The sequence below is a fragment of the Diaphorina citri genome, unplaced genomic scaffold (assembly GCF_000475195.1).
Source record: "Diaphorina citri unplaced genomic scaffold, Diaci psyllid genome assembly version 1.1 scaffold454, whole genome shotgun sequence".
Taxonomy (NCBI): Eukaryota; Metazoa; Arthropoda; class Insecta; order Hemiptera; family Psyllidae; genus Diaphorina; species Diaphorina citri.
Genome location: NW_007377889.1, coordinates 23,556 through 48,345, shown reverse-complemented (window position 1 = coordinate 48,345; position 24,790 = coordinate 23,556). Strand labels below are relative to the sequence as shown.

General features: G+C 38.3%; 1 protein-coding gene and 1 long non-coding RNA gene across 2 annotated transcripts; both read left to right on the top strand.

Moving 5' to 3' along the window:
* Positions 1-393: 393 nt before the first annotated feature.
* On the top strand, positions 394-24,790 carry LOC103508971 (integrator complex subunit 6-A-like). Its single transcript, XM_017443979.2, has 19 exons — positions 394-723; positions 2,408-2,485; positions 13,817-14,044; positions 14,513-14,639; positions 14,882-14,947; positions 15,456-15,584; positions 15,893-15,999; positions 16,311-16,500; positions 16,784-16,818; positions 17,126-17,311; positions 18,000-18,152; positions 18,499-18,726; positions 19,069-19,212; positions 20,285-20,591; positions 22,371-22,519; positions 22,887-23,032; positions 23,581-23,642; positions 23,717-23,974; positions 24,430-24,790. The coding sequence occupies exons 1-19, from the start codon at positions 601-603 to the stop codon at positions 24,621-24,623; spliced, it is 2,910 nt and encodes a 969-aa protein (XP_017299468.1). The 5' UTR covers positions 394-600; the 3' UTR covers positions 24,624-24,790.
* LOC113467318 lies at positions 23,162-23,660 on the top strand. Its single transcript, XR_003391444.1, has 2 exons — positions 23,162-23,206; positions 23,581-23,660. It is a non-coding gene; the product is annotated as an uncharacterized LOC113467318 (long non-coding RNA).

Genomic DNA, 24,790 nt, shown 5'->3' with positions numbered 1-24,790 from the left:
TAAATATATATATAAAAAAAATAGATCACCTTGTAGAGGAAGTAAAGACTAATCTTTTAAGCCCACTTGCAGCTTTCTAGGACCTACTGTTGTCAAGTTACAGCTTTATTTGGGAGTGGATCAGCCAGTCAGTGCTGCAGCGTGCAGATTTGGTTGATTCAGAATAAAACTATCGTACCTACTCTATTGGAATATCGTACGCTCAGGCAATCTATTACCGTACGATATCCATACAGTCGTACAATACGTCACGTTTTGAGCTTCACTTTCTCTTGTCTTTCTCCGATATCCATCACTCTCTCAACTCCTTGTAATGATATGTACACATCTGACAACACTGTTACTCGCATGTCAAAACGTCGGCGGTCGGATTATTTTTTCTAAACACTTTTTTTTTATTTTTTATTTTAGTTATAGTTACGAATAGGTTGTAGGGAGCTATGCTGCCTTTTGTAATGGCATTGTCGTGACAAAGAATATTTTTTTAAAAAATATTAAATTAATTATTAAGTTAAAGATTATTAGCTAAAAATACACAGGCATACTTATTTAATTATTTACGATGATTTCTTAATTTTCCGGTGAAACTTGGGATCGTTTATGAATATGACCATCATAGTGTTTCTAATCGACACCTCGGCCTCTATGAACCAAAGGGCCTACCTAGGAGGACGCCCCAAGTTGCTGGATATCGCTAAAGGAGCAGTGGAAACGTTTGTGAAGGTAAGACCAAAGTGGTGGAGTGGGTTACAGGTATACCTAGTCCTCATTTCATGTTAGATTTTCAATCTTCAATTCAATCCTGGAACTCAGCCAACAAAGTTCATGTTGTTTTTCTCACTTTTCAGCTCAACACTATTTGTCTATTATTTTATTGATAAATTAATTAGCATCTCAAAACATTCAGAAGTTTCCAGTGCATGTAGATATTTACCCATAGAGGGGAATCATAGCACTATAAAAATGAGAAAAAAAAAAAAAAATCCCCTTGTCAGTGCAGGATTTAAAAATGTAAACAATCCATGAGCTATGTACATTGGAATGCAGTGGAGTGGGGGAGGATGAGGAATGGGGTAGGTGGGTAACTACAATAGGAATAGGTACAGACAGCCCCAACCTTCTTGATATGCTATCAAACCATTGATTGTTGTGACTCATTCTAGTTTGCAACTACCTAATTACTCATAATCATAATTCAATAGTCTCATACTTACATATTTAGTCTTGTTTCAGTCACTTAGTACTTACTTAGCACACAAGTTTCTGGTATCTACTAATTCAGAAGCCATGACAATGAAATAATGCTATAACAAGTTCAGTTTATTATTATTCTTGATTTGATTTTTTGATTTTACTTTCATGTAATGATTTAAAATCAAGACTAGAGCCTGTTCTCCCTTTATTCCCAATATAAGGTTTAAGTCACCCATCCATTTATTGGCCTTGCTTGGCGTAGCTTAACATAGGTGATGCTAAAACCGGTCTTAAAATAACAACTGAAGTGTTATCTAAAACTTTCTTGCTTTGAGTTCATAGGTTGTTGTGACAAATTTCAAGATCAGGGCTCATTTGTGTGAGAAAATGTGAAAAAAATCCCCCAAAACCAGTTTTTTGGCTTTTTGGTTTTCTGGACAAAATTTGCACCACCACTTTCATGTTCCTGGTAAAAAGACCTTTATATAGGTCGACCAGGTTTGGATAAGTCCTTCTATGGGCACAGACCAACCAACAGACAGACAGACAACACCGAAGCATATACAATAGTCCATCCCTTATACCTTTTTATTACTATTGTAATAATAAAGGAAGGACGGACTAAAAAGGAGCTTTCACAAATGAGCAGTGTCATTGTCATGGCTTTTGAATAATTACCCAGACAATTTTTTAAAGGACCCTTACAGGATACCTAAAGGCCCAATTGTTCTCAAAATCTATCAAAACTCCTATTGAGTATTGAAATTTTTGCTAAATTTCATCTAATTTGGAAAAACACATGAGATTTTTTTTTATATATATATAGATGAAACAGTCAAAGTAAAAATTGTGTAATTTGTCTAGAAAACCAAAAAAAAAAAAAAAAAAAAAAAAAAAAAAAAACCCCCCCCCCCCACCCCCAATTTTTTAAAAAAACAAAAAAAAAAAAAAAAAAAAAAAAAAAAAAAAACCCTCCTCCCCAAGTCCCCATACCATAGTACGTTCATAATTATGTGCCTAAACTGGTTCTAGTTACAAAGGGATTGGACTCAGAACCAAAGGAAACTGGTTTGAATCCCAGAAGTGACATAATAATTGAGTCAGTGGTCATTTATAAGATTAATTTCAGACAAATTAATTCCAGTGTACTCAATTTTATCTATAATATGACTATTTCTAACTGCAAATTATTGTGCCACTTATCTGATTTCAGGTGCGACAAAGATCTCCAGAAAGTCGAGGTGACCGCTACATGTTACTAACGTTTGAGGAGCCCCCCTCCAATATTAAGGTAAGAATCATCATTGTACCTACCCATACTTTTTCTTACTTTTTCAACCTGACTATTTCATGCTTTTTCTACTTTTGTGTATTTTATTATTATTATTTTTTTGTCTATTTCTAGCATTCACATATACTAGGTACCTACCTAATGGGCTTGCACACCAGGTTCAATTCTTGTTATTCCTGTCAGAAATGTTTTTTTTTTTTTTTTTTTTTTTTTTTTTTTTTTTTTTTTTGCTTGCAATAAAGTGTACACTCACTCAGCCTTGTGAGGATAATAACTAAGTAGCTACCTGCTTTAAATCAGCAGTGACCAGTGGCAGCATTACTGGACTAAAAAGAAAGAATTGACAGAAATAAAAAAGGATACCTACCTTCCTACCTACAGTAATGATGTAAGTAATAAGAAATAATAATAAATAAAAAAAAAAGTGAAGACACCGGGCGGGAATTGAACCCGCGGCCTAGCGCTTACAAGGCAGACGCACTACCAACTAAGCTAACTAGGCTGGCCTACCCTGTCTTTCTTTTTCTTCTCTCTGCTTTTGCAAGTTGTGCAGAGTACGTAGGGGCAGAATAATGGACTAAAATAAACTCAAGGATGATATTCATATAGGGTTAAAAATTGAAGGTTAAGAGTTTCTATGCAAGAGGTCTTGTCAGCCCCGCTGTGAAATTTCTGTGCCATATTTCATACTGCATATGTATTTCATTTATTTTTGAACAAACGAAGTGAATTTCAAGTTTTAACTAATCAAATTTGCATTTCATTTGGTTCTACATATTTGATTGTTTCACCACATCTTTCGAACAGTTTGTCCAATTTTTTTTTTTTTTTTTTTTTTTTTTTTCTGTAGATTAATCCTAGATGGTAGAAAGAGCAAAGGGTGTTTCTATTCTCTACAATCTACAACCTTCTGGTCTTCTTCTTCTTTGCCTTTTCCCATGTTCAGATGGGGGTCTGCGTTTGTCGTTGGCCTCTCAATCAGCTTTAGAGTGATTTATTACTTTGAGGCCAACTGGTTTTGGCTGAACAAAATTTTTATAGACTTCGGGGGTTTTTTTGGGGGGGGGGGGGGCTGTACTGACTTTTATCTTCTGAGTGAGTTTTAGATTTAGAGTTCACTGAACTACTAGTAGATACGTAGACAGATAGGGTTTGAATGCCACTACTTAAGTAAATGTACCAAAAGTTCAATAAACTTATTATTGAATAATCGATTTATTATCAATCGGTCATGTCCTTGTGTGTCTCAAATTCAATAACCTATTAGTTTATTAGTACTTCCCAGTATAACTTGCTAAAATATGTATTTAATTTATTAGATTTATTTGGAGCTACGTAATGTGTTTATAGTATCAAAAATTCAAAGAAACTCCTGTGGTCCTGTGTAACTTCCCCAGATAATCGATTTTTATTACAATCGGTCTAACGGACTCTAACCCATCCGAACTGAAAATCGACTGGAATGATGGAGATAAGTTAAATAATGCTATGTAGGTAGAAGTTAGAAGTTGAATACCAGGCAGGCAGGCAGGTAGGTAGTGTAAGGTAGGGTAGGAGTTAGGTAGGTTTAGCTGTTTGCCAGTTTTGCTTGCTGCTTGCTGTTCTGTTTTATTCTCTCAATAGCGCTGGAGGTGAGATGATGTGCGGAGAGAAAACATCGTCACTTGATGCGATTTACGAGTTTTTTTACTTTCCTTGTTTATTTTTTCAGAGGATACAATCAATACTTAAGTATGAAATTAGTTGATACATAGAATAAATTGAAATTTGACATAGGAAATAATAAATAATAATATTTATTACAAAAAAGGTGACCTATATTGTCCAAATAAATATTGAAAAAAATAAAATACATAATAGGTATTCGGATGGTTATTTTATTTTAAAAAATCTGGTGTGAACATCACACGACTTTCCTCATCCTATTGAATGATGCTTTACAATATCTCTAACAGTTTAGTCGGTATAGCTGAAAACCGCCAAAAAAACGGTCAAAAACCACCAAAAAGCGGTCAAAATACCGCCGACCGCAGCACCTATCTCAACAAAACGTTTTGATTTGCATCCTTGTCACATTTGTGAACTACATACCAAATTTCAAGTCTCTAGCTCATACCGTTCCCGATATACTGTTAAACATCAGCCAGTCAGTGCTGCAGCGTGCAGATTTGGTTGATTCAGAATAAAACTATCGTACCTACTCTATTGGAATATCGTACGCTCAGGTAATCTATTACCGTACGATATCCATACAGTCGTACTGGAAAATTTGGACTAGTCTACTCCCTGTTTATAGTCCCCTAGCTAGATGCTGATCTACTCTCTGTTTATAGTCCCTCAGCCAGACTACAACCTTCTGGTACATACATCAGAGAATTATTTGACCCAATCTTCACAAAATAAAAGTTAACAAAAATGTAATCATGAAGAAACAAAGAAAATTTGCATGTTATGAATTCATTACACTCCACACTAACATCTAACATAAACAATGAACATACAGAACATAGTTTACAAAGTTCATGTTGGTAGTCAAAAGTTCCTATGAGGATAGTGGAAGGGGGAAGGGTTCTTTCTTATATGAGCTAGGAGTTTATGCTGTAGGTTTACCACTTAAGTACGTACTATTTTAATAAGTAGGTACCTATTCCAAATGCTTTTTCCAAAATTATGGAAGCCTTACTCTAAGTATTTATCTGTAAACAAACTGTCTGTGTTCAAAATTTATTTTTAAATGTACATATACCTAGGTACATGTATTTTCTTTTAAACTCATTCTTAGGACAACCTTTACCTAAATTTATTTTTTATAACAAGTTCCAGATGCATTTTGTGCACCTATACAGTACCTAAGTTATATAGAAGTAGGTACCTCCCCAGATTTTTTTCATTTAATTAAATTTTTCCCTGTATCTCGTAAAATTATGGCAATAATAATTTAAAATCTTATATGTAACTGCTTTGAGGTAGATTAAGTAGGTGACATTCCTTTTTTAATTAGGTAAATCAAGTATTTATTTTATTCCTGAAAAGTACTAATGTGTACTCTGTACTTATATAGGAACATAAGAAAGACATTGTTTAAGTTACAAGAAATAAACCATTGTTATTAAGTTCGGTCCTAGAGAGCTGAGTTGCCACTACCTTGTCCGACCAGAGACAGTACGTCACTGTGTCTGTGTAGATATCTCCATCATGATACCCAGTACCCACAGCTAGCTGCTAGCTCTCCGTTCTATGCTAAGGTCGACTGCATCACTTGAGTTTGAGACTAGGATAGCTTAATAGATTGGATAACACCACACTATCTATCTATAGAACAGATAACTCCCCGTACTTTAAATCAAAACCACCAACCTCCATTGTATTTTAGCAGACGCTGTTTTCGCTTGTTGAACAAAACTCGGATTATAAATTATAATAAATTAATAGGTATGTATGTATGTATAATAAATTAATTCTGAAATACGACGGAACCCGACATTTAAATATTTTAGGCAAATTCTTGTGCTATCTTTACACGTGGTTTTATTATTATTCTTATTTTTTTATTTTATTTTATTTTTACACCGAAAACCGCCAAAAAGCGGTAAAATGCCGCCAACCGTTGCACCGATTTTAACCAAAAGTTTCGTGTCGCATCTTTGTCATATTTGACATTTACATACCAAATTTCAAGTCTATAGCTCTTACCGTTCTCGAGATATTTTTTTTACAGACAGACACACACACGGACCAATGGCTGAAACTTTGGATTTAGGCTCTAGGGACCTCAAAACGTGTTTTGGCACTAAAAATAGGACCAATGGCTGAAACTTTGGATTTAGGCTCTAGGGACCTCAAAACGTGTTTTGGCACTAAAAACTGACCATCGAAATTTTGACCCGATTACATTTCTTTCCTTCCTATAGGATAAGGAAAGTAAAAAGTACTCCCAGAAAAAGATCCCCTGCAGGGCCCTTGAAGGTCTGATCCGGTCCAAAACCTATTGATTGACCTTCCTAAGTGTATAAAACATGTGCACCAAATTTCTTACTTTCCGTGTCCGGTCATATCTGATTAATCCAATGGTTAGCGGCCATTATTGCCTGTATTCAACGTACTATCGCCGCTGGCTGATTCTGGATCTCTGATTTCATCTCCAAGTGCTAGTTTTTATTTGAAAACAAAGCTAGCACTTAGCACGTTATTCTATCCAAGTTATTATTTCTCATTCACTAGATAGTGCCTATGCCTAATCTGAAGAGCCAACTTGACAAATTATACTTGGCCTACTCTACTGCCTACAGTATGAGCAGTAGACTACTTGCCTACATCTTATATTATAAGAACAAGATCCGTTCATAGTTCCACACTGATCGCTCTATCTCTAGAACCACAACACCTAGAAAGTTGAAATTTGGTAGGAATATTCCTTTTATGGTCTAGGTGTCCAATAAGTCAACACCTAGAAAGCTTAAATTTGGTAGGAATATTCCTTTTATGGTCTGGGTGTGCAATAAGAAAGGATTTTGCGAAAATCTACACCGATCCTGAGATATGATCAATTTTTGATCGCTGAAATCTCCATAAGAAATACACAGAGTGCAGAGACTGCGGGAGAGAAAACTTTTCCTCGCTCGCCTAATATTTGAGTTTCGTTTATGTTTTTAGTTTGATAACTACAAGTTCGGCCATGCCTTTTCCACAAGTTTGGCCATGCCTCGGGATGAACTATAGTTCATCCCGAGGCAGCGGGATTCCGGAGCGAAGCGACGGAATTCAGCTATCTTATATTATAAAATCAAGATCCATTCACAGTTCACACACTGATCGCTCTATCTCCTGAACCACAACACCTAGAAAGCTGAAATTTTGGTAGGAATATTCCTTTTATGGTCTAGGTGTGCAATAAGAAAGGAGAGTTATGGTGGGACAAACTAAAGGAAACACCGAAAAACTAAAATCATCGAGTTAAAACTTGAAATTCACTTCCTTCGTTGAATAAAGTTTGTCCAAGTTTGATGAAATTTGGCAAACCTGGTCAACGTACAAAGGCTATTGGATAATATTTGTTCAGTGGGTTATAGGCTTGGGGGTTTTTTTTTTTGGGGGGGGGGGGACTGTACTGACTTTTATCTTATGGGTTTCGGGGTTTTTTTTTTTGGGGGGGGGGGGACTGTACTGACTTTTATCTTCTGAGTGAGTTTTAGATTTAGAGTTCACTGAACTACTAGTAGATACGTAGACGAAATGTTTATTTCTCTTTCGTCCCCCTTGCATCATTGATTTCTTCACTTCCTCACATTATGATCTCGTACATATGATTTCCGTTATCTGATCCAATCCCTGTAGATAAGCCGGGACCTAGGAATTACCTAGTTAGTGATAATGTTCTATTTTTGAATTCGAACTAGGAACACCCTGTTTTATCAGCAGCAAACTCGTTGGTATGCTAACTAGTAGTTGAGCACATTGTAGATCTCAGTAACAGATCTCCTACGGTACCCTTCAATGAATGGTTTTCAAGAACTTGATGAGCAAATTTCCCCTAAATATGTATGTGAACCGCATTTCGTTCGAACTATAGAGGGCTTAGATGGTTGAGTTGAAACTAACAACTCACCAGTCTAATTAGCTTGCAGAGTGGCGCGTCTACCTTGGCCTGGTCGTCATATGTACATGGGTAGGGGAGATTTGGGCAGATTAGAAGGTGTTCCGGATCCTGCACGGCACCGCACTCACACAGCAGGTTCTCATCAGCACCAAGGAGAAGACCCCACTTCTCAAGGTTTGTTTTGCAACGAGGTACTCCCACTCTGAGGTGGTTGAGAGTTCTCCAGATGGGGTCCGAGGTTTCATCAAAATCAGAACAACCGTTCAAGAGTTATGGCGAAACAGACAATAGGTAAATGCGAAATCGTGGCGTTAAAACTTGAAACTTGCTTCGTTCATTGATTGGGTTTAATATTTGAGATGTTTTCATCCTAGATGAAACCGGTTGTGTTCAATGTCATTTATACTTGGATTAGCATTGGGTCTGGGTGAATAGCTGTTGCCATCGTTGGATGTTCCCCGAAGTCATATCCATCTGCCAGCAGCCAGCACCCTTCAACATTCCAAGAACAGCTTTTTTCCTAGGAATGCAGAATTTTATAGGGTTGAAGAGCTCCCGAGATTTAAAACATTTGAACTGCCAGGTCAGCTTAAGACCAGTGCATTGGTATAACAGAAGATCGTCTGGCTTGTCAATTCGAGAACTTGGTTTGACAAGAGCTTTGCAAAACTTTTCCGGATCTTCACCAGCAAGATACGCATCGCCTTGATGATCGCCAATATCCGAAACGAATCGGCACCCCAAGTAGAAGAAGAAGAAGATGAGGAGGAAGAAGAAGGCGGTGGGGGAAAAGAAGAAGTCTTATTAGAAAAAGAAAATACCCATGTAAAATTCAGACCGAAAACAATACTTTCTTACGGTAAACAATAATGTACTTTGACCTTTATTCTAACAAGCAGTGGTATTATGATTGCTCCAATGCTTCATCCATTCTCTTCTTCATCAAATTCTATTCAACTCCACCGTTTTAAAACTTCTGGAAAAGTTTTCCAAAGTTCCGTAATTTAGCACTGGTATGAAATCCGTGGAATTAATGGAAAACGTAAAGTTGAATGCTCGAGGCATTCTCTGCCACTCAACCCCGAAAGAAAACTTGGCAAGTTTCCCCCCCCCCTCCGGCCCAAGTCAAAGTTCCGTGATTTTACAATGAGTGAGACACCACATTTGGACAACCTTAGCCTGTCTTACTAATAGTACAGGTGGTATGGTCAGGGTATTTTATGCACAACAGTCTGACTATAACTATGACTATGACTGGTATATGATGCTAGTGTTGCTATCAGTATATTGGCCTTGGCGCTTAGGAAACAACATTGCCTATTGAACATTTTTCGTTTCGGAAATCCTGACGCAAGTGTGTAGTGCTTCTCCTGAAAAGTTTGCCTGTTGGTTAGGTGATTGTGAGATTTCATAATCACCAAGACCCTCAAACTATGACGTCATAGGTTGAGTATTTCATGATCACATGGTGCTGCTGCTGGTATGAGTGTCATCATGTTTGGCATTACATATAATAACGTTATCAATATCAATATGAATAGGATGCTGGTCAGAATGTCATACCATGTGGTGAGTTGTGTTGGATAATACAAGGGCACAGTTAGTCCAGTGGTAACGTGCTTGCTTGCCATACAGAAGATCCCGGATTCAAATCCCACCATCGACAAAAAATTGTACTCGTTTTTCGATTGCAAATATTTCAACGGCTTACTTTCTGGTGTTCTCGTGTTGACCCAGCATCTAAATGGGGAGTATTGTGTCTTTTCTCGCCCATCTGACGAGAGGCATACTACGGGATAGGCATGCTACGACACAGACTACATGCGTCCAATGTAGCAGTTGTTTCATTGTTACGAAATAAAAACGGCGGTGAAACATTCATCTTAAAAAAAAAAAAAAAAAAAAAAAAATCTAGGTCAATGGTATAACTCTAGAGCTAGGGTGTCCAGGGAAATGATATAACTCTAGGTGGCTGACTTTTCTTTCGCTGATAACTGATATTTTCCACGAGAGCCTGATATTTTATCAAAGAGGTTTTAAGTATTCCGAGTTCAAGTATTGCCTCTACAATGTTGCCCTTCTGTTTGAAAGATCTTTCGCTTCTTTTCACCATTTACTCTCGAACGGTTTGTTCAATTTTGATGGAGTTTGGCAAGCATGTTTAGCACCTTAAGGACTAATCGCTCATCAGCTTTTGGGGCTCTATTGTGGCCATTTTCCCAAGTGAATTCTAGGTACTCTACTGTGGAAGACCCTCAAACTATGACGTCATAGGTTGAGTATTTCATGATCACATGGTGCTGCTGCTGGTATGAGTGTCATCATGTTTGGCATTATAATAACGTTATCAATATCAATATGAAATGTTGCCCTTCTGTTTGAAAGTTCTTTCGCTTCTTTTCACCATTTACTCTCGATCGGTTTGTTCAATTTTGATGGAGTTTGGCAAGCATGTTTAGCACCTTAAGGACTAATCGCTCATCAGCTTTTGGGGCTCTATTGTGGCCATTTTCCCAAGTGTATTCTAGGTACTCTACTGTGGAATTCACAATTCACACTACAGACCCTTTAGTGAGAAGAAGTGAAATAAGCATACTCGGAACTTGTGATCGTTCAGCACAAGATTAAAGAGTCGGGAGTCACATTACCACTGGTCTTTAGTGAGAAGAAGTGAAATAAGCATACTCGGAACTTGTGATCGTTCAGCACAAGATTAAAGAGTCGGGAGTCACATTACCACTGGAACCTGGAACCTATAGTCATACTACGGCACAGACAATACAGACATGCTATCAGCTGACAGAGGAAAAACCGCTAGTCTGTTAATAGTGTGCTTCCTCTCTCTCTCTCTGAGCTGAGGGGAAGTTATGCATGAGTGAGTCTTGCACATTGCATTCTGTACAATGCTCTCATTGAATTAGAATACGAGGAAGGAAGAGAAATAGTTTTTCATGCTCAATAACAGAAACTACAGGGTCAGATTGAAAAATATCGAACATTTTTCATTTAAAGAATTGATAATACAGACCTACATATTTATTGATCTTTTCTTGTCCCCTTTGACATCCAATGGAGACATAGGCAACTATTTCAAGTTGATGGATTTAACAAGCTGGGCCCGTCCCTCCGGGAATTTTTTAGTCCGTGGTTTATTAAAGAAAATCAGTACCTATGTGCCTACCTAATTTGTTCAATATTCATTTTACAGAACGGGCTCTAGTCTTGATTTTAAATCATTACATGAAAGTAAAATCAAAAAATCAAATCAAGAATGATAATAAACTGAATATTAAACAAATTAGGTAGGTACATAGGTACTGATTTTCTCTAATCACGATCGAATAAACTACGGGCTAAAAAATTCCCGGAGGGACGGGCCCAGCTTGTTGATTTTACTTTCATGTTCATGTAATGATTTACTTTGGCCGAGTGGGTATCACACTAGGCTTGCACGTAGGAGGTCTGGGTTCGATTCTCGGCGGGGCCAAGGTTTTTTCGGCTCTGTGCTTGGAGTTTGGGGTGCACTCCGCCTCGTGAGGAAAATAATTGAGTAGCTACATTAATTGAGTAGCGACCAGTGGCGGCATTACCAGAGTAAAAAGAAAAATTTATAGATATGTCAGAAATAGTACAGGAGGCTCTTAATAATGCTGTGATATCCACAAAAATTGTGAAGAAGCTTCACCACAAATAAATCAAGTTAATCAAGACGAGAGAAATCAAATAAAAGTAACAATACATACTGATATTAAATATTAAAATGTGTCCAAACCTCGGCAACGCTGCTCTAGCCACCCTGTATGATAATAAAACAAAACAAAAAACCAAAGTAAATATTTTTTAGTACATAAGTATTTTATCTACATACATGGCCAACATTTTATTGCGATTACTTACTGAATACGTACCTACGTTTTGCTTCTTGACTTTTGACATATTAAATAAATTAAATCTTACATACATATGTATGTATTTATTCATGTAACTAAGTAGTAGGTACTCAAGTATAAGTAGGAACATGCCTACTTCATAGTCATCTTTATAATCTGCGTTGTCTTGATTTCATTTCTGCAGCAGTTTGCTTCTTTTTAAATATATTAAAAAATGTCTTATAGCTTGCCTACATACTTTTCAATGGGTCTCTTGGACGAATTTGTTTAGGGTGCTTACGTTGTAGAGAAAATGAAAAATAATTAGATTGGTAATTAGGTAGAGGTACATATGTTTAGGTAGGCCACATGGTAACATATTAGGTCCTTGGAATTTCACATGAATATTTCACTCATGCTCATGAAACTCTAGTGCAGTCTGAGTACTTACCTATTGTTTAGAACTAAACTAATTAATGGCAAGGTGGTTCTTGGAAGTGAAAATCCTGAAAAACATGTAGGAAAATAGATGTTGTTCCTATTATAGTATTAGATGTTTTTCCACTAAACATAAGGAGACAATGGTAATACCTACTGCCATGCTGATTAATGTGTCTGTAGTGTAAAATTAAATTGTTTCCTTGAAGGGATCTGCTGTAGGTAACTCTGTGAGAGGACCCTAGCAGCTCTGTTCTAGGAAATCTGTTAATAGTTATTACATACATACATAACATATCCTAAGTCGTTCTGTTTATGGCAGGTCGACTATTTACAAAACCTCGCCACCATAATCGATCTCTAAAAGTTTGGTTGTTTTCTATGAGACTAGGGTCCTGATTTCTCTTTCCAATATCTTTGTTAATCATATCTTTCCATCTTATTCTTGGTCTTCCTCTTTTCCTTGTTCCTTGTATTTCCATTTCGTAGTATTTGTTTGGTATTTATTCTTTCATGATTTATTCTTCTGATGTGTCCATATAATATTTCAATCTAGATGTTGTAATCTCTCTGCTCCAATCGTATTCCGGATGGTTTCATTTCTAATTCGATCTCTTCTGATTTTTCCTATCATACTCCTCAGAAATCTCATCTCTGCCGCCTGTATCCTGCTCTCTTCTTTGTTCTTCATTACCCATGCCTCCGCTTCATACGTAAGTATGGGAACAAAATAAGTCTGGTATACTGTTTTCTTGCATTTTAGGGGGACATGGGTATTCAATATGATGTCTTTTACTGTATTGTAAAATCCACTGCTCAACTGTATCCTTTTACTGATCTCTTTGTCCATCGCTCCGTCCTTTGATATCATACTGCCCAAATATTTGAATTGATCTATCTACCTTCTTTAGATGGTGACCGTCCATTGTTACACTGCTCTCTCTGTTATTTCTTTCCATAAGTATCACTATCTCACTTTTCTCTGCGCTGAAGTTCAATCCGTACTCTTTTGCTACTTTTGTCCTCTCGTTTATTTCATCTTGTACTTCTTGTTTGTTTTCACCTGCAAACAGCATGAGTTTCATATTTTCCTTTCCCAGTTGATGTTCTACTCTCTTCTGAATTTCATTCATGACTGTTATGAATAACAACGGTGATAGCACTCCTCCTTGGCGTAAACCTGACTCGATGGTGAAGCTCTCTATCATTCCCATTTTTGTTTTAACCCCACTCTTTGTTCTTGCATACAATCTTGCTATTCTGTCTACTATTGTTTCCAATAGTTATTACTAGAGTAAGAAAAAAAAAAATTGAATTGATTAATGGAACTCATTGGAAAGGGCCATTTGGTAATGCTGTGATACCCACAAAAATTATGAAAAGGTACAACTTCAGCACAACTAATTCCCAATTGCTTTGTGTTTACAGGCGGGATGGAAGGAAAACCTAACCACGTTCATGACAGAATTGAAGAATCTACAATGTACTGGAATGACGCTACTAGGCGCTGCACTCAAACATACATTTGATGTGCTCAATATGAATCGTATGCAGTCTGGTATCGATACATATGGACAAGGGCGCTCACCATTCTTCCTGGAACCTGCCGTCATTGTGGTTATTACAGACGGGGGTAAACTGTCCAATGCTACTGGGGTAAGTAACTCAAGACAGGTCCAGTGCTACTGGTAACATACAAACGAGAGAAATTTGAGTCCCTCTACCTTAACGGCGCTCGCGCTCAGGCGTAAGGCGTAAGACATCTCCGGATGATCTATATCCGAGTAACATGTTTCTGAGTTCTTCTCCTATTGGGGTAAGACACGGTTGAACTCTCAAATAAAATTGGAAATCCATATAAGGCAGACTTTAAAGCTGCATTGGACGACACGGCAATCAGACTTCAAATTCACAACTTGCCTCGTCTACCTGGGTGAAGTAAGAAAAAGAAGAAACGGACCAATTTTACCAGAACAATCTGTCCGGCAGTAGTGCACTATACTAAGTGTTTTGTAGTCTTAATTTACTCTATTCCATTCTATTCCTCTAATTACCTACTCTTCTAATAGCAATCTCACTCTGGCAGGATATTCTATTCTATTCTAAAACTATTCCATTCCACAGGTACAGGAAGACTTCAATCTCCCTATGCATTCTCCTATCCCTGGATCTGAAATGACTCGCGAACCATTTCGCTGGGACCAAAGACTATTCTCTCTCGTGTTACGTCTAGCAGGGACACCTTGTCCAGATCGGTACCATGCCTTCCTACTATGCTGCTGTGAGTATATCTTAATGCCAGGGTTCTCGCATAGTGAGCTTTTCCACACAACCGATTATGGCCGACTTAGTAGCCGTCATCAAAGGGGATGGAAAAAAGAAGGAAGAGGAAAAAGAAAATTCCCCTAACCCTGAAGCCAGAATCTCCATAGTTCTCCATAGAATGAGAGAAAGTATGAACACGAAAAGGCTAAGAAGAAGATGCTTGTCCAGAACGAGACATGGGAGTTGTCGCCTGTGATAATTCTCCTATAGACGCTATGTGTGAAGTAACTGGAGGTGAGTGCACAACGTACCGGCGGGTTCCATTCTCGGAGTAGGGGGAGGACTTCCCGTGTGTTCCCTTTATGTGAGCTAATAATAGATCAGTTGCGCTTACTTGGGTGATGTTTCAAAGTCATAGAGCAGGAAAAATGAAGACCAACGGAATTTTTCTTTTTCTTCTACGACTTCTAGATCCCGAAATAAATCGATTTAAAAAATACTGGTAAATCGTGAACTTTGACGTCACGGCATACGCTCCCGTACCGGGGTGCAGGTTCGAATCCCGCCCATGGAATTTTTAAATACATTCCTTTGTTTTGTTTTTTTTTTTTCTCATTTTCATTCACTTATCACTAATTTTCCGTGTCTGCGAGAGGCATGATATGATATCTACATCAACCTGTCTCACAGTGTTGGAAGCATTGGGATTTAAAACCTCCAATAATGCAATGTTGGTATGTTGATACTTGCTTCCCATTGTTTGGTTATATTTCTAATATTAGCTTTATGTTCGTGTTCGCAGGGAGGTCGTATTGTGTGACATCTCACCGCATGTTACTCCAATGTATAGACAGTCTGGTTCAGAAAGTACAAAGTGGCGTAGTTATCAATTTTGAAAAGATCGGACCAGATCCGCCACCTATCAATGAAAGTAAGTATCTTACTCTGTCCTTTGAAAGTAACATATCTAGTAGCTTGTACTGGTAAAAAAAAAGAAAAAAAAGAACTGGTGTGAACATCACACGACTTTCCTTATGCTATTGAATTATGCCGAAACCCGCCAAAAAGCGGTTAAAATAAGCCAATCGTTGCACCAATCTTAACCAAAAGCTTTGTGGTGCATCCTTGTCACATTTGAGGGTTTCATACTAAATGTCAAGTTTCTACAGACGCACGGACCCAATTGCTGAAACTTTGGAAATGTATTCTAATGGTTCTAACATGTTGTTGCGTTTTCAGGTAGTAAAGATCCAGACATGGAGGAAATGGATTGGGAGAAGGAAATTATTAATTATCCCTCGGGTAGTCTAGGTGGAGCCAAAATCAACAATGTGATCAACGGAATGGTAAGTAACTAAGTACTAATAGCGAACAAAACGCTCTTTTACAATACTCGTTGCCTAGAACTATAACACTAAGCAAGGTGTGTGGTTGATATATGAGCGAGACTACACGTGCTGGTATGCCAGTGTGTACTGAGCCTCGTGAGTATAATCCAGCTGGTTCAAATGCCAGTGAAAAAGCGACGCATCAAAGTCTGATATTACATAACTTATGACTCTCAAAAAGAAAAAAAAAATCCAAAGTTTACGTAATAATAAAATCACGTGTTTTTTTTTCCTCATCTTTGTGTTAAATAATTTTGTCGTCATTTCAGAACAACCGCAATAGCGGCAGTAGCACTCCAGTAGGAACAGGGGGTGCTATGAACATTATCAACAGTACAGCATGGCATAACTGTAGAAAACTCATCTACGTACCACGCTCCGCGCAGAAAGGATTTCCCGTAGGCTTCTGGCCTATACCCGAGTCTTTCTGGCCCGATATTACTGCCTCTTCATTGGTAAGCTATTAACATGGGTTAGGATTAATCCGCGAAATCTGTTTGATATGAATACCCCTCCACGTTAACTTCAATCTTGCAATTCTGACTCAAAATTTACTATCTCCAGGATTTTGAGAACTCAAAATAATTGTTGGACAAAACAAAACAAACACGGGTTTGCTTCTAAAATCCACCGTAGATTCAAAATTTTCTTTTAAAGCAACTAAGGTAGTATATGAAATAATGATCTCAGTTAATGTTAAGAGTTTTGCAATGTGAAAGATTTAACATAGTCTCGTCTTAAGGTGGAGCCAAAATCAACAATGTGATCAACGGAATGGTAAGTAACTAAGTACTAATAGCGAACAAAACGCTCTTTTACAATACTCGTAGCCTAGAACTATAACACTAACAGCAAGGTGCGTGGTTGATATATGAGCGAGACTACACGTGCTGGTATGCCAGTGTGTACTCAGCCTCGTGAGTATAATCCAGCTGGTTCAAATGCCAGTGAAAAAGCGACGCATCAAAGTCTGATATTACATAACTTATGACTCTCAAAAGAAAAAATCCAAAGTTTACGTAATAATAAAATCACGTGTTTTTTTTTCTCATCTTTGTGTTAAATAATTTTGTCGTCATTTCAGAACAACCGCAATAGCGGCAGTAGCACTCCAGTAGGAACAGGGGGTGCTATGAACATTATCAACAGTACAGCATGGCATAACTGTAGAAAACTCATCTACGTACCACGCTCCGCGCAGAAAGGATTTCCCGTAGGCTTCTGGCCTATACCCGAGTCTTTCTGGCCCGATATTACTGCCTCTTCATTGGTAAGCTATTAACATGGGTTAGGATTAATCCGCGAAATCTGTTTGATATGAATACCCCTCCACGTTAACTTCAATCTTGCAATTCTGACTCAAAATTTACTATCTCCAGGATGCTGAAAACTCAAAATAACTGTTGGACAAAACAAAAAAAGCAAACCCGAATTTAGAAAATTAGAAAATTCGGGCTTGCTTCTAAAATCCACCCTAGATTCAAAATTTTCTTTTAAAGCGACTAAGGTAGTATATGAAATAATGATCTCAGTTATTGTTAAGAGTTTGCAATGTGAAAGATTTAACATAGTCTCGTCTTGTGCTAATGTTCTGCAATACACAAGCACGTATCATAATAATATAACAGACATGTGCTTCGCGTGCCTATTCAAACTTTATCTTAACTTGAAAAGTTTGTGCAAAGTGCAATTTAAAGTTTTACTTTCTACTATCTGCATTATGTGTCTTCAAAATCGGAAAATGGGTGGCTCTATCTATTTGAAGTGCTCTGAGTCCAACAAGCTGGGCCGTTCCTCCGGGAATTTTTTAGTCCGTAGTTTATTCGATCGTGATTAGAGAAAATCAGTACCTATGTACCTACCTAATTTGTTTAATATTCAGTTTATTATTATTCTTGATTTGATTTAGTCTTGACACATATCTCAATTAATTTCCCGTCTCCTTGTCTCTATTTCAGCCCCCCAGATCTGCTCACCCCAATGTAAAGTTCACATGTACAAGTCAGGATCCTTTAGTCATAGAAAACTTACCGTTTGATAAGTACGAGCTGGAACCAAGTCCTCTCACTCAATATATTCTGGCTAGGAAGCAGCCTACCATTTGCTGGCAGGTAAGTAAGAGAAGGATTGAGAATATCAAATGGTCCGACAGAGTACGGAATGAGGAAGCGTTGATAAAAGTGGATAAAGAAAGAAATATAGTAAAGACTGTCTTCCAAGGCCAAACAGGAATTTAGGTGTGCTTGGTTCATGAGAGAGTTAAGGGAACATATTTAAAGTCTAAAAAGATTATTGAAAAATGGAAATCGATTGCAAAGGGGTCACTTGGTAATGCTGTGATATCCACAAAAGTTGTGAAAAAGCTCTGTTTTAACACAAATAATTTGAGATTTGATTGATTCTTGATTGAGATTTGGTTGATTTTTGATTGATATTTTCTGCTCTATTTCCTCTCAGGTGTTCGTAGCTAACAGTTACAAGAACTCGGATGTTGGTCACCCGTTTGGTTACCTGAAGGCGTCCACCAATCTCTCCACAGTAAACCTCTTCGTTATGCCATACAACTATCCTGCCTTACTACCTCTCATTGATGATTTCTTCAAAGTACATCGCATGAAAGTTACGCCGGAGTGGAGGGGGAACTTTCAGAAGTACATCGGTACCATGCCTTCCTACTATGCTGCTGTGAGTATATCTTAATGCCAGGGTTCTCGCATAGTGAGCTTTTCCACACAACCGATTATTGCCGACTTAGTAGCCGTCATCAAAGGGAATGGAAAAAGAAGGAAGAGGAAAAAGAAAATTCCCCTAACCCTGAAGCCAGAATCTCCATAGTTAACTTTACTTTTTGCAAACAATCAGAAAAGGGTTCTCACTGACCCAACTTTGGGAACATAATTCAGTTCGTATCTCGAGTAGGTACAATATCATGTCTTCTGATGAAGTTTTTCGCACATCGAAGCGTTTACCCCTTCTTGTGAGTTTACAGTTAGCTTCTTAACTTATTGGAGGCCATTAGCATTTAAGTACTCCTCGTCAATTCACACGATGCCCATATCTCAGATGGGTAACTATCAGGAGTATTTGAAGCGTATGGCCGCACCTTTACGTGAAGTTGAGTCCACACCGGTCAGACAACACATGTTCGGAAATCCGTTCAAGATAGACAAGGTAAGTGTGAGGGCAATTTCATATTTGTTGAATGAATAAAGTTCTATATTTTAACTATGACCATTTTGCATTTAGTTTGAGTTCATTTGCCTGTTTTTATTCACATTAACTCTGGAATGTTCAACCTGTATGGCCGCACCTTTACGTGAAGTTGAGTCCACACCGGTCAGACAACACATGTTCGGAAATCCGTTCAAGATAGACAAGGTAAGTGTAAGGGCAATTTCATATTTGTTAAATGAATAAAGCTCTATATTTTCCCTATGACCATTTTGCATTTAGTTTGAGTTTCTAAAGCATTTTCAGCATAAAAGAAATTTTCGTACGTCTGGGGGCCCTATACGAACCCGATTTCAGTTTTCTTCATGAGTTCTAGAGTTTGCTGAACAGGGGTCAGAGATTTTATAAACAATAAAAATCTGGTGTGAACATCACACGTCTTTCCTTATCCTATTGAATTTTGCTTATTTGAGTATTCTTCTATTGTAATCTTCAGTTGTAATGAGTATTCTTCAGTTTAATCAGTAAAGCTGAAAATCGCCAAAAAGCGGTCGAAAAAGCGGTTGAAAACCGCCAACAGGAGCACATATTTTAACGTAAAGTTTTGTGTTACATCCTTGTCACAATTGAGGACTACATACCAAATTTCAAGTCTGTAGCTCATACCGTTCCCGAGATATTATTGAATTAAACCGAAAACCGCCAAAAAGCGGCAAAATACCGCCAAGCGTTGCACCGATCTTAACCAAAAGTTTCGTGTCGCATCCTTGTCACATTTGACAGCTGTTTGCCAAATTTCAAGTCTCTAGCTCTTACCGTTCAAGAGATATTTTGTTTACAGACAGAAGGACAGACACACACACACACACACACACACACACACACACGGACCAATGGCTGAAACTTTAGGCTCTAGGGACCTCAAAACGTGTTTTGGCACTAAAAACTGACCATCGAAAATTTGACCCGATTACATTACTTTCCTTCCTATAGGATAAGGAAAGTAAGAATAATAAATGTAAATGGAAATCAAAAGTGAACACGATTTCACTTCCCGTCTGTTCTATTTCAGCGTATGATGGTAGACGAGGCAGATATAGATCTGGTAGGCGGATCTCCACACAAGGGAGGAGGCAAGAGATCTCCTCATGGAGATAGCGGTGGAGGTGGTGGTGGTGTTAGTCCTCGTCTAGCGAGCAAGAGAAAGCCAGGCCCCATCCCCAAGCATGTCCAAGTGAAGAGACAACGCCTTAGCTGTACAAGTTCAGAGTCCCCCCCGCCCCCCTCTCCTGCTCCTACACTAACACCCCCACCCTCCCCCTCCCCCTGTCCTACCCCTACACCACTGAGTAATGGACTAGCAGACTCAGGATCAGGAGGTAAGTGACACTTCTAGTACCTACGTTACTTTCTCTAAAAGTCAGCTCCCATAGCGTAGTGGTCACTGCGCTCGCGTTGCACGCGGGAGACCCGGGTTCGATTCCCGGCGGGGTCAAGAAATTTGTATCAAGCAAATGATTGATTCCGTGACTGGCCGTTGCGGGGCCCACTCAGCCTCGTGAGGAAAATGAGTAGCTATGACATGTAAATGCGCATAGAGACCGGTGCCAGCATGGTAGTGGTAGGTAAACATTGGATTTTAGGATTATTGAGATATTGGGAAAATCCTACAATGCTGCAGTGAGCACCAAAGTTGTGACATCATAACACAAAGAAACTGCATTTACATTACATTACTTTCCCTTCAGGAGAGTTTTTTTTTTTTTTCTTTTAAAATTGAGTTAATCTAAATGAACTTGATTAAATTCAGTACCTACTAATAGAGCCTCTTAGAAATCAGTGCCCAGTTAATAGGTATCCCCACAGTTAGCCCAGTTGTAACTCTCTTCTTGTATAGAAGGTAGGTTCTAATTGCTACGTTTCAACTCGACCATTTTGCATTTGGTTTAGATGTTTATGTGTTTATTTGTTCCGCTATAACTCGCGATTATTTGGTCCGATTTTGATGAACTTTGAAATTTTGAGTTCCTTGAATCAAGACACGTCGATCCTTGAAATTTGGCGTCCCAGGTCCAATTTTGGTCTCAAACTTTTGAACATTGTAATGGATAAATTATCGCATTTATGACCCTTGTATACCCTTCTGTTCTATCTACAAAAATAATCCCAATTCTTGGTAAATCTATTGTTTTTTTTTTTTTTTAAAAAAAAACAAGCTGGGTCCGTCCCTCCGGGAATTTTTTAGCCCGTAGTTTATTCGATCGTGATTAGAGAAAATCAGTACCTATGTACCTACCTAATTTGTTTAATATTCAGTTTATTATCATTCTTGATTTGATTTTTTGATTTTACTTTCACGTAATGATTTAAAATCAAGACTAGAGCCCGTTCTCCCTTTATTCCCAATAAAATGTTTAAGTCACCCATCCATTTATTGGCCTTCATCGGCGTTGCTTAACCTAGAAAACGCTAAAACCGGTCTTAAATTAACGACTGAAGTGTTATCTAAAACTTTCTCGCTTTGAGTTCATAGGTCATCGCGACAAATTTCGAGATCAGAGCTCATTTGTGTGAAAAAAAAAAAAATCCCCCAAAAAACAGTTTTTTTTTTTTTGTTTTTTGGCTTTATGGTTTTCTGGACAAAATTTGCACCACCATTTTCGTGTTCCTGGTAAAAAGACCTTTAATTTGATATATAGGTCGACCAGGTTTGGATAAGTCCTTCTATGGGGACAGACAGACCGACCGACCGACCGACAGACCGACCGACCGACCGACCGAGCGAGTGACAGACACCGAAGCGAATACAATAGTCCGTCCCTTATACCTTTTTATTACTATTGTAATAGTAAAGGGAGGACGGACTAAAAAGGTTCGAAATCAATCCTTCAATTTTATTCTTTAGAGTGATTGACAGTTTTATAAGTATTCTAAAAAAAAAGAAAAAGAAAGGAAAAAAAAAACTGTGTCACCTCTTTTTTTAGATCATAAGAAGTGTAGATAATTTTACTTTTATTTCTGTTTTGATGTACACATGTGTATTACGCAGGGTCACCCATTTAGGCAAAGTCTCAGCTTAGGCAAAAGAATCTGAGTGAGGTCTACAGTTCACAGAACCACTAGTTTACTATTAATCTATTGTACTTTCTCATTTCCAGATGAAGGCGAAGGTCCTCTCACGATTGTGGAAGATCCACCCAACACTAACCCTACCCCTCCATCTCCCACAGACCATTCTCCTCCTCCCTCCCATCTGATCAATAGTCACGATCATTCCCTCCTTAACAATCATACTAACAATGGTGAGGTAGGGGCTCTCTGGCCTTGATGGCACCTCATGGTATCCTCTTAATGGGATAGTATATGGACTCACAGCTTTTCTCTGGAATAAATCTGAGTGTGCGGACTCTTTAGAGGTGCTGCAGGTGAATTTTTTTGATCGATAATATACCAGTGAGGGTACTTCTAGGTTCCATCAAGGCCAGGGTATAGCAGCTTGGGCAGGGGAAAAATACTGGTCACAATAGATCTACAGAGGTCGCAGTGTTAATTGCATACTCTCTCGGGAGAGGAGCAACCAGTCCCATAATAGAATAGAATGAGAGAAAGTATGAACACGAAAAGGCTAAGAAGAAGAGTAAGAAGACTAATTCATCTATTATGTTTTATTTCAGCCTCTAAGGAGGGCTCTGATCAGGATGGGTATGCCAGCCGCTATCTCCCAATCCCTTATTCCTGATAGTATGGAGAACTCTCTGAGTTATTCTGTATTGAGTTATCTGAAGCGAATGAAGATACAGGCTAAGGATGAGTTCGACAGGTCAGTAACCAAATGATAATAGTACAATATGTTTTGACATCTCATCTCGATGGGGAAAAAATCGTTTTTTCTTTAATGCATAAATAGGAACTAAACACAAATTAACCAGCAAATATATGTTAAAATGCCTTATCTGAAGCGAATGAAGATACAGGCTAAGGATGAGTTCGACAGGTCAGTAACCAAATGATAATAGTACAATATGTTTTGACATCTCGTCTCGATGGGGGGAAAACTCGTTTTTTCTTTAATGCATAAATAGGAACTAAACACAAATTAACCAGCAAATATATGTTAAAATGCTACTATTAATAACGAATTCACGGCCCTTAGTTCTGTAAAAAGGCGCCCAAGGACGGGATTTTATACAATGGCCAAACGTGGCACGTAAAATTAAACGATTTTTTCCTCGTTTGAAAAAATCTAATTTTAGTTTTTGGAGCTTAGCCTATAAATTTAAAATTACTAACGTTCTGTACAAATTATTTTAATCGAGTGAAAAATGTCGACCGACTGCATGTTATTTATTTTCCAACCTGTAATTTCAGACTGTGCAATGATGTGAGTACCAAACAGAACACAGCTAGCAAGAACATGATATCAGCAGAGAGTATCCGAGTTGTACCCCGCTCTTTCACAGAACCACTAGTTTACTATTAATCTATTGTACTTTCTCATTTCCAGATGAAGGCGAAGGTCCTCTCACGATTGTGGAAGATCCCCCCATCACTAACCCTACCCCTCCATCTCCCACAGACCATTCTCCTCCTCCCTCCCATCTGATCAATAGTCATGATCATTCCCTCCATAACAACCATACTAACAATGGCGAGGTAGGGGAAACTAGACCTCCAACCCCTGATATGATACCAGCCGAACTGAAGAAATACAATATGCGAGTGAGAGCCCTTATCTATAAGGAAGTTAGGAAACCAGGCAAAAGTAAGTAGTATTTGACGTACGACCAAGGACCCTTTGATTTGTGTCCCTTGATACAACTCATTACCGGGCTACAGTGAGTTCCTACCAAGCCCTCAAGTTCCTATGGGGTTCAAAATGTGACTAGAAAACTTTCTTTATGAAAATTAACAAAAGCCCTTTGTGAATTATAGCCCGTCACACACTGCACGAAACGATTTTTTTTTCTTTCGTGAGGTGTTCACATTGCCAACGAAGAAAAATTCAAAAATCGTAACTTCGGACGAAGAAAAATTTGTTCTGTGTGAACGGACTGTTACGGTGAATCAGACAATCAAAGTCAAAACCGTTGTATTCAAACTTACACTTCACATGTTTTTATTGTGAAACTCATCCTGTGTTAATCATTCTGCTATAACCATCGCTTTGTTGCGATTTTGCCCCTCCCCCCCTCTCCCCCTCCTATTTTATGTTCACAGATTATAAACCTCTCCTAGAGCACTTGACAACACTGCAAGGTTCTACAGAAACCTTGATGGACCTCTTGCATGATATTATTAAAGAATCATTACGATTCAAACGTAAAACCCTCGCTAAGATATTGGAAGACATATTGCATAAACTGGAAGCATCAAATTTTGGGCCCCCCCGTCTGAACAACGGGACCAGGTAGCACGTGCTACCACCCTGTATATAGTGCTATGTAGATGAAATACCATGAGGACATTTCTATCTCACGGAACAGAGAGGTGAACTCAAAGAGACATGGCGTGAAATGCTATGTGGATCTGGTTCAGGAAAATGCCCTTATAACCAATTCCTTTGCATTCGTAACCAACA

Excerpts from the sequence above, each read along its gene's own strand:
- LOC103508971 (XM_017443979.2), top strand. The coding sequence starts at position 601 with ATGAATATGACCATCATAGTGTTTCTAATCGACACCTCGGCCTCTATG. Across the intron at positions 14,640-14,881 it reads AGCAGGGACACCTTGTCCAG|AACGAGACATGGGAGTTGTC; the intron begins ATCGGTACCATG and ends ATGCTTGTCCAG. Across the intron at positions 22,520-22,886 it reads ATCATACTAACAATGGTGAG|CCTCTAAGGAGGGCTCTGAT; the intron begins GTAGGGGCTCTC and ends GTTTTATTTCAG.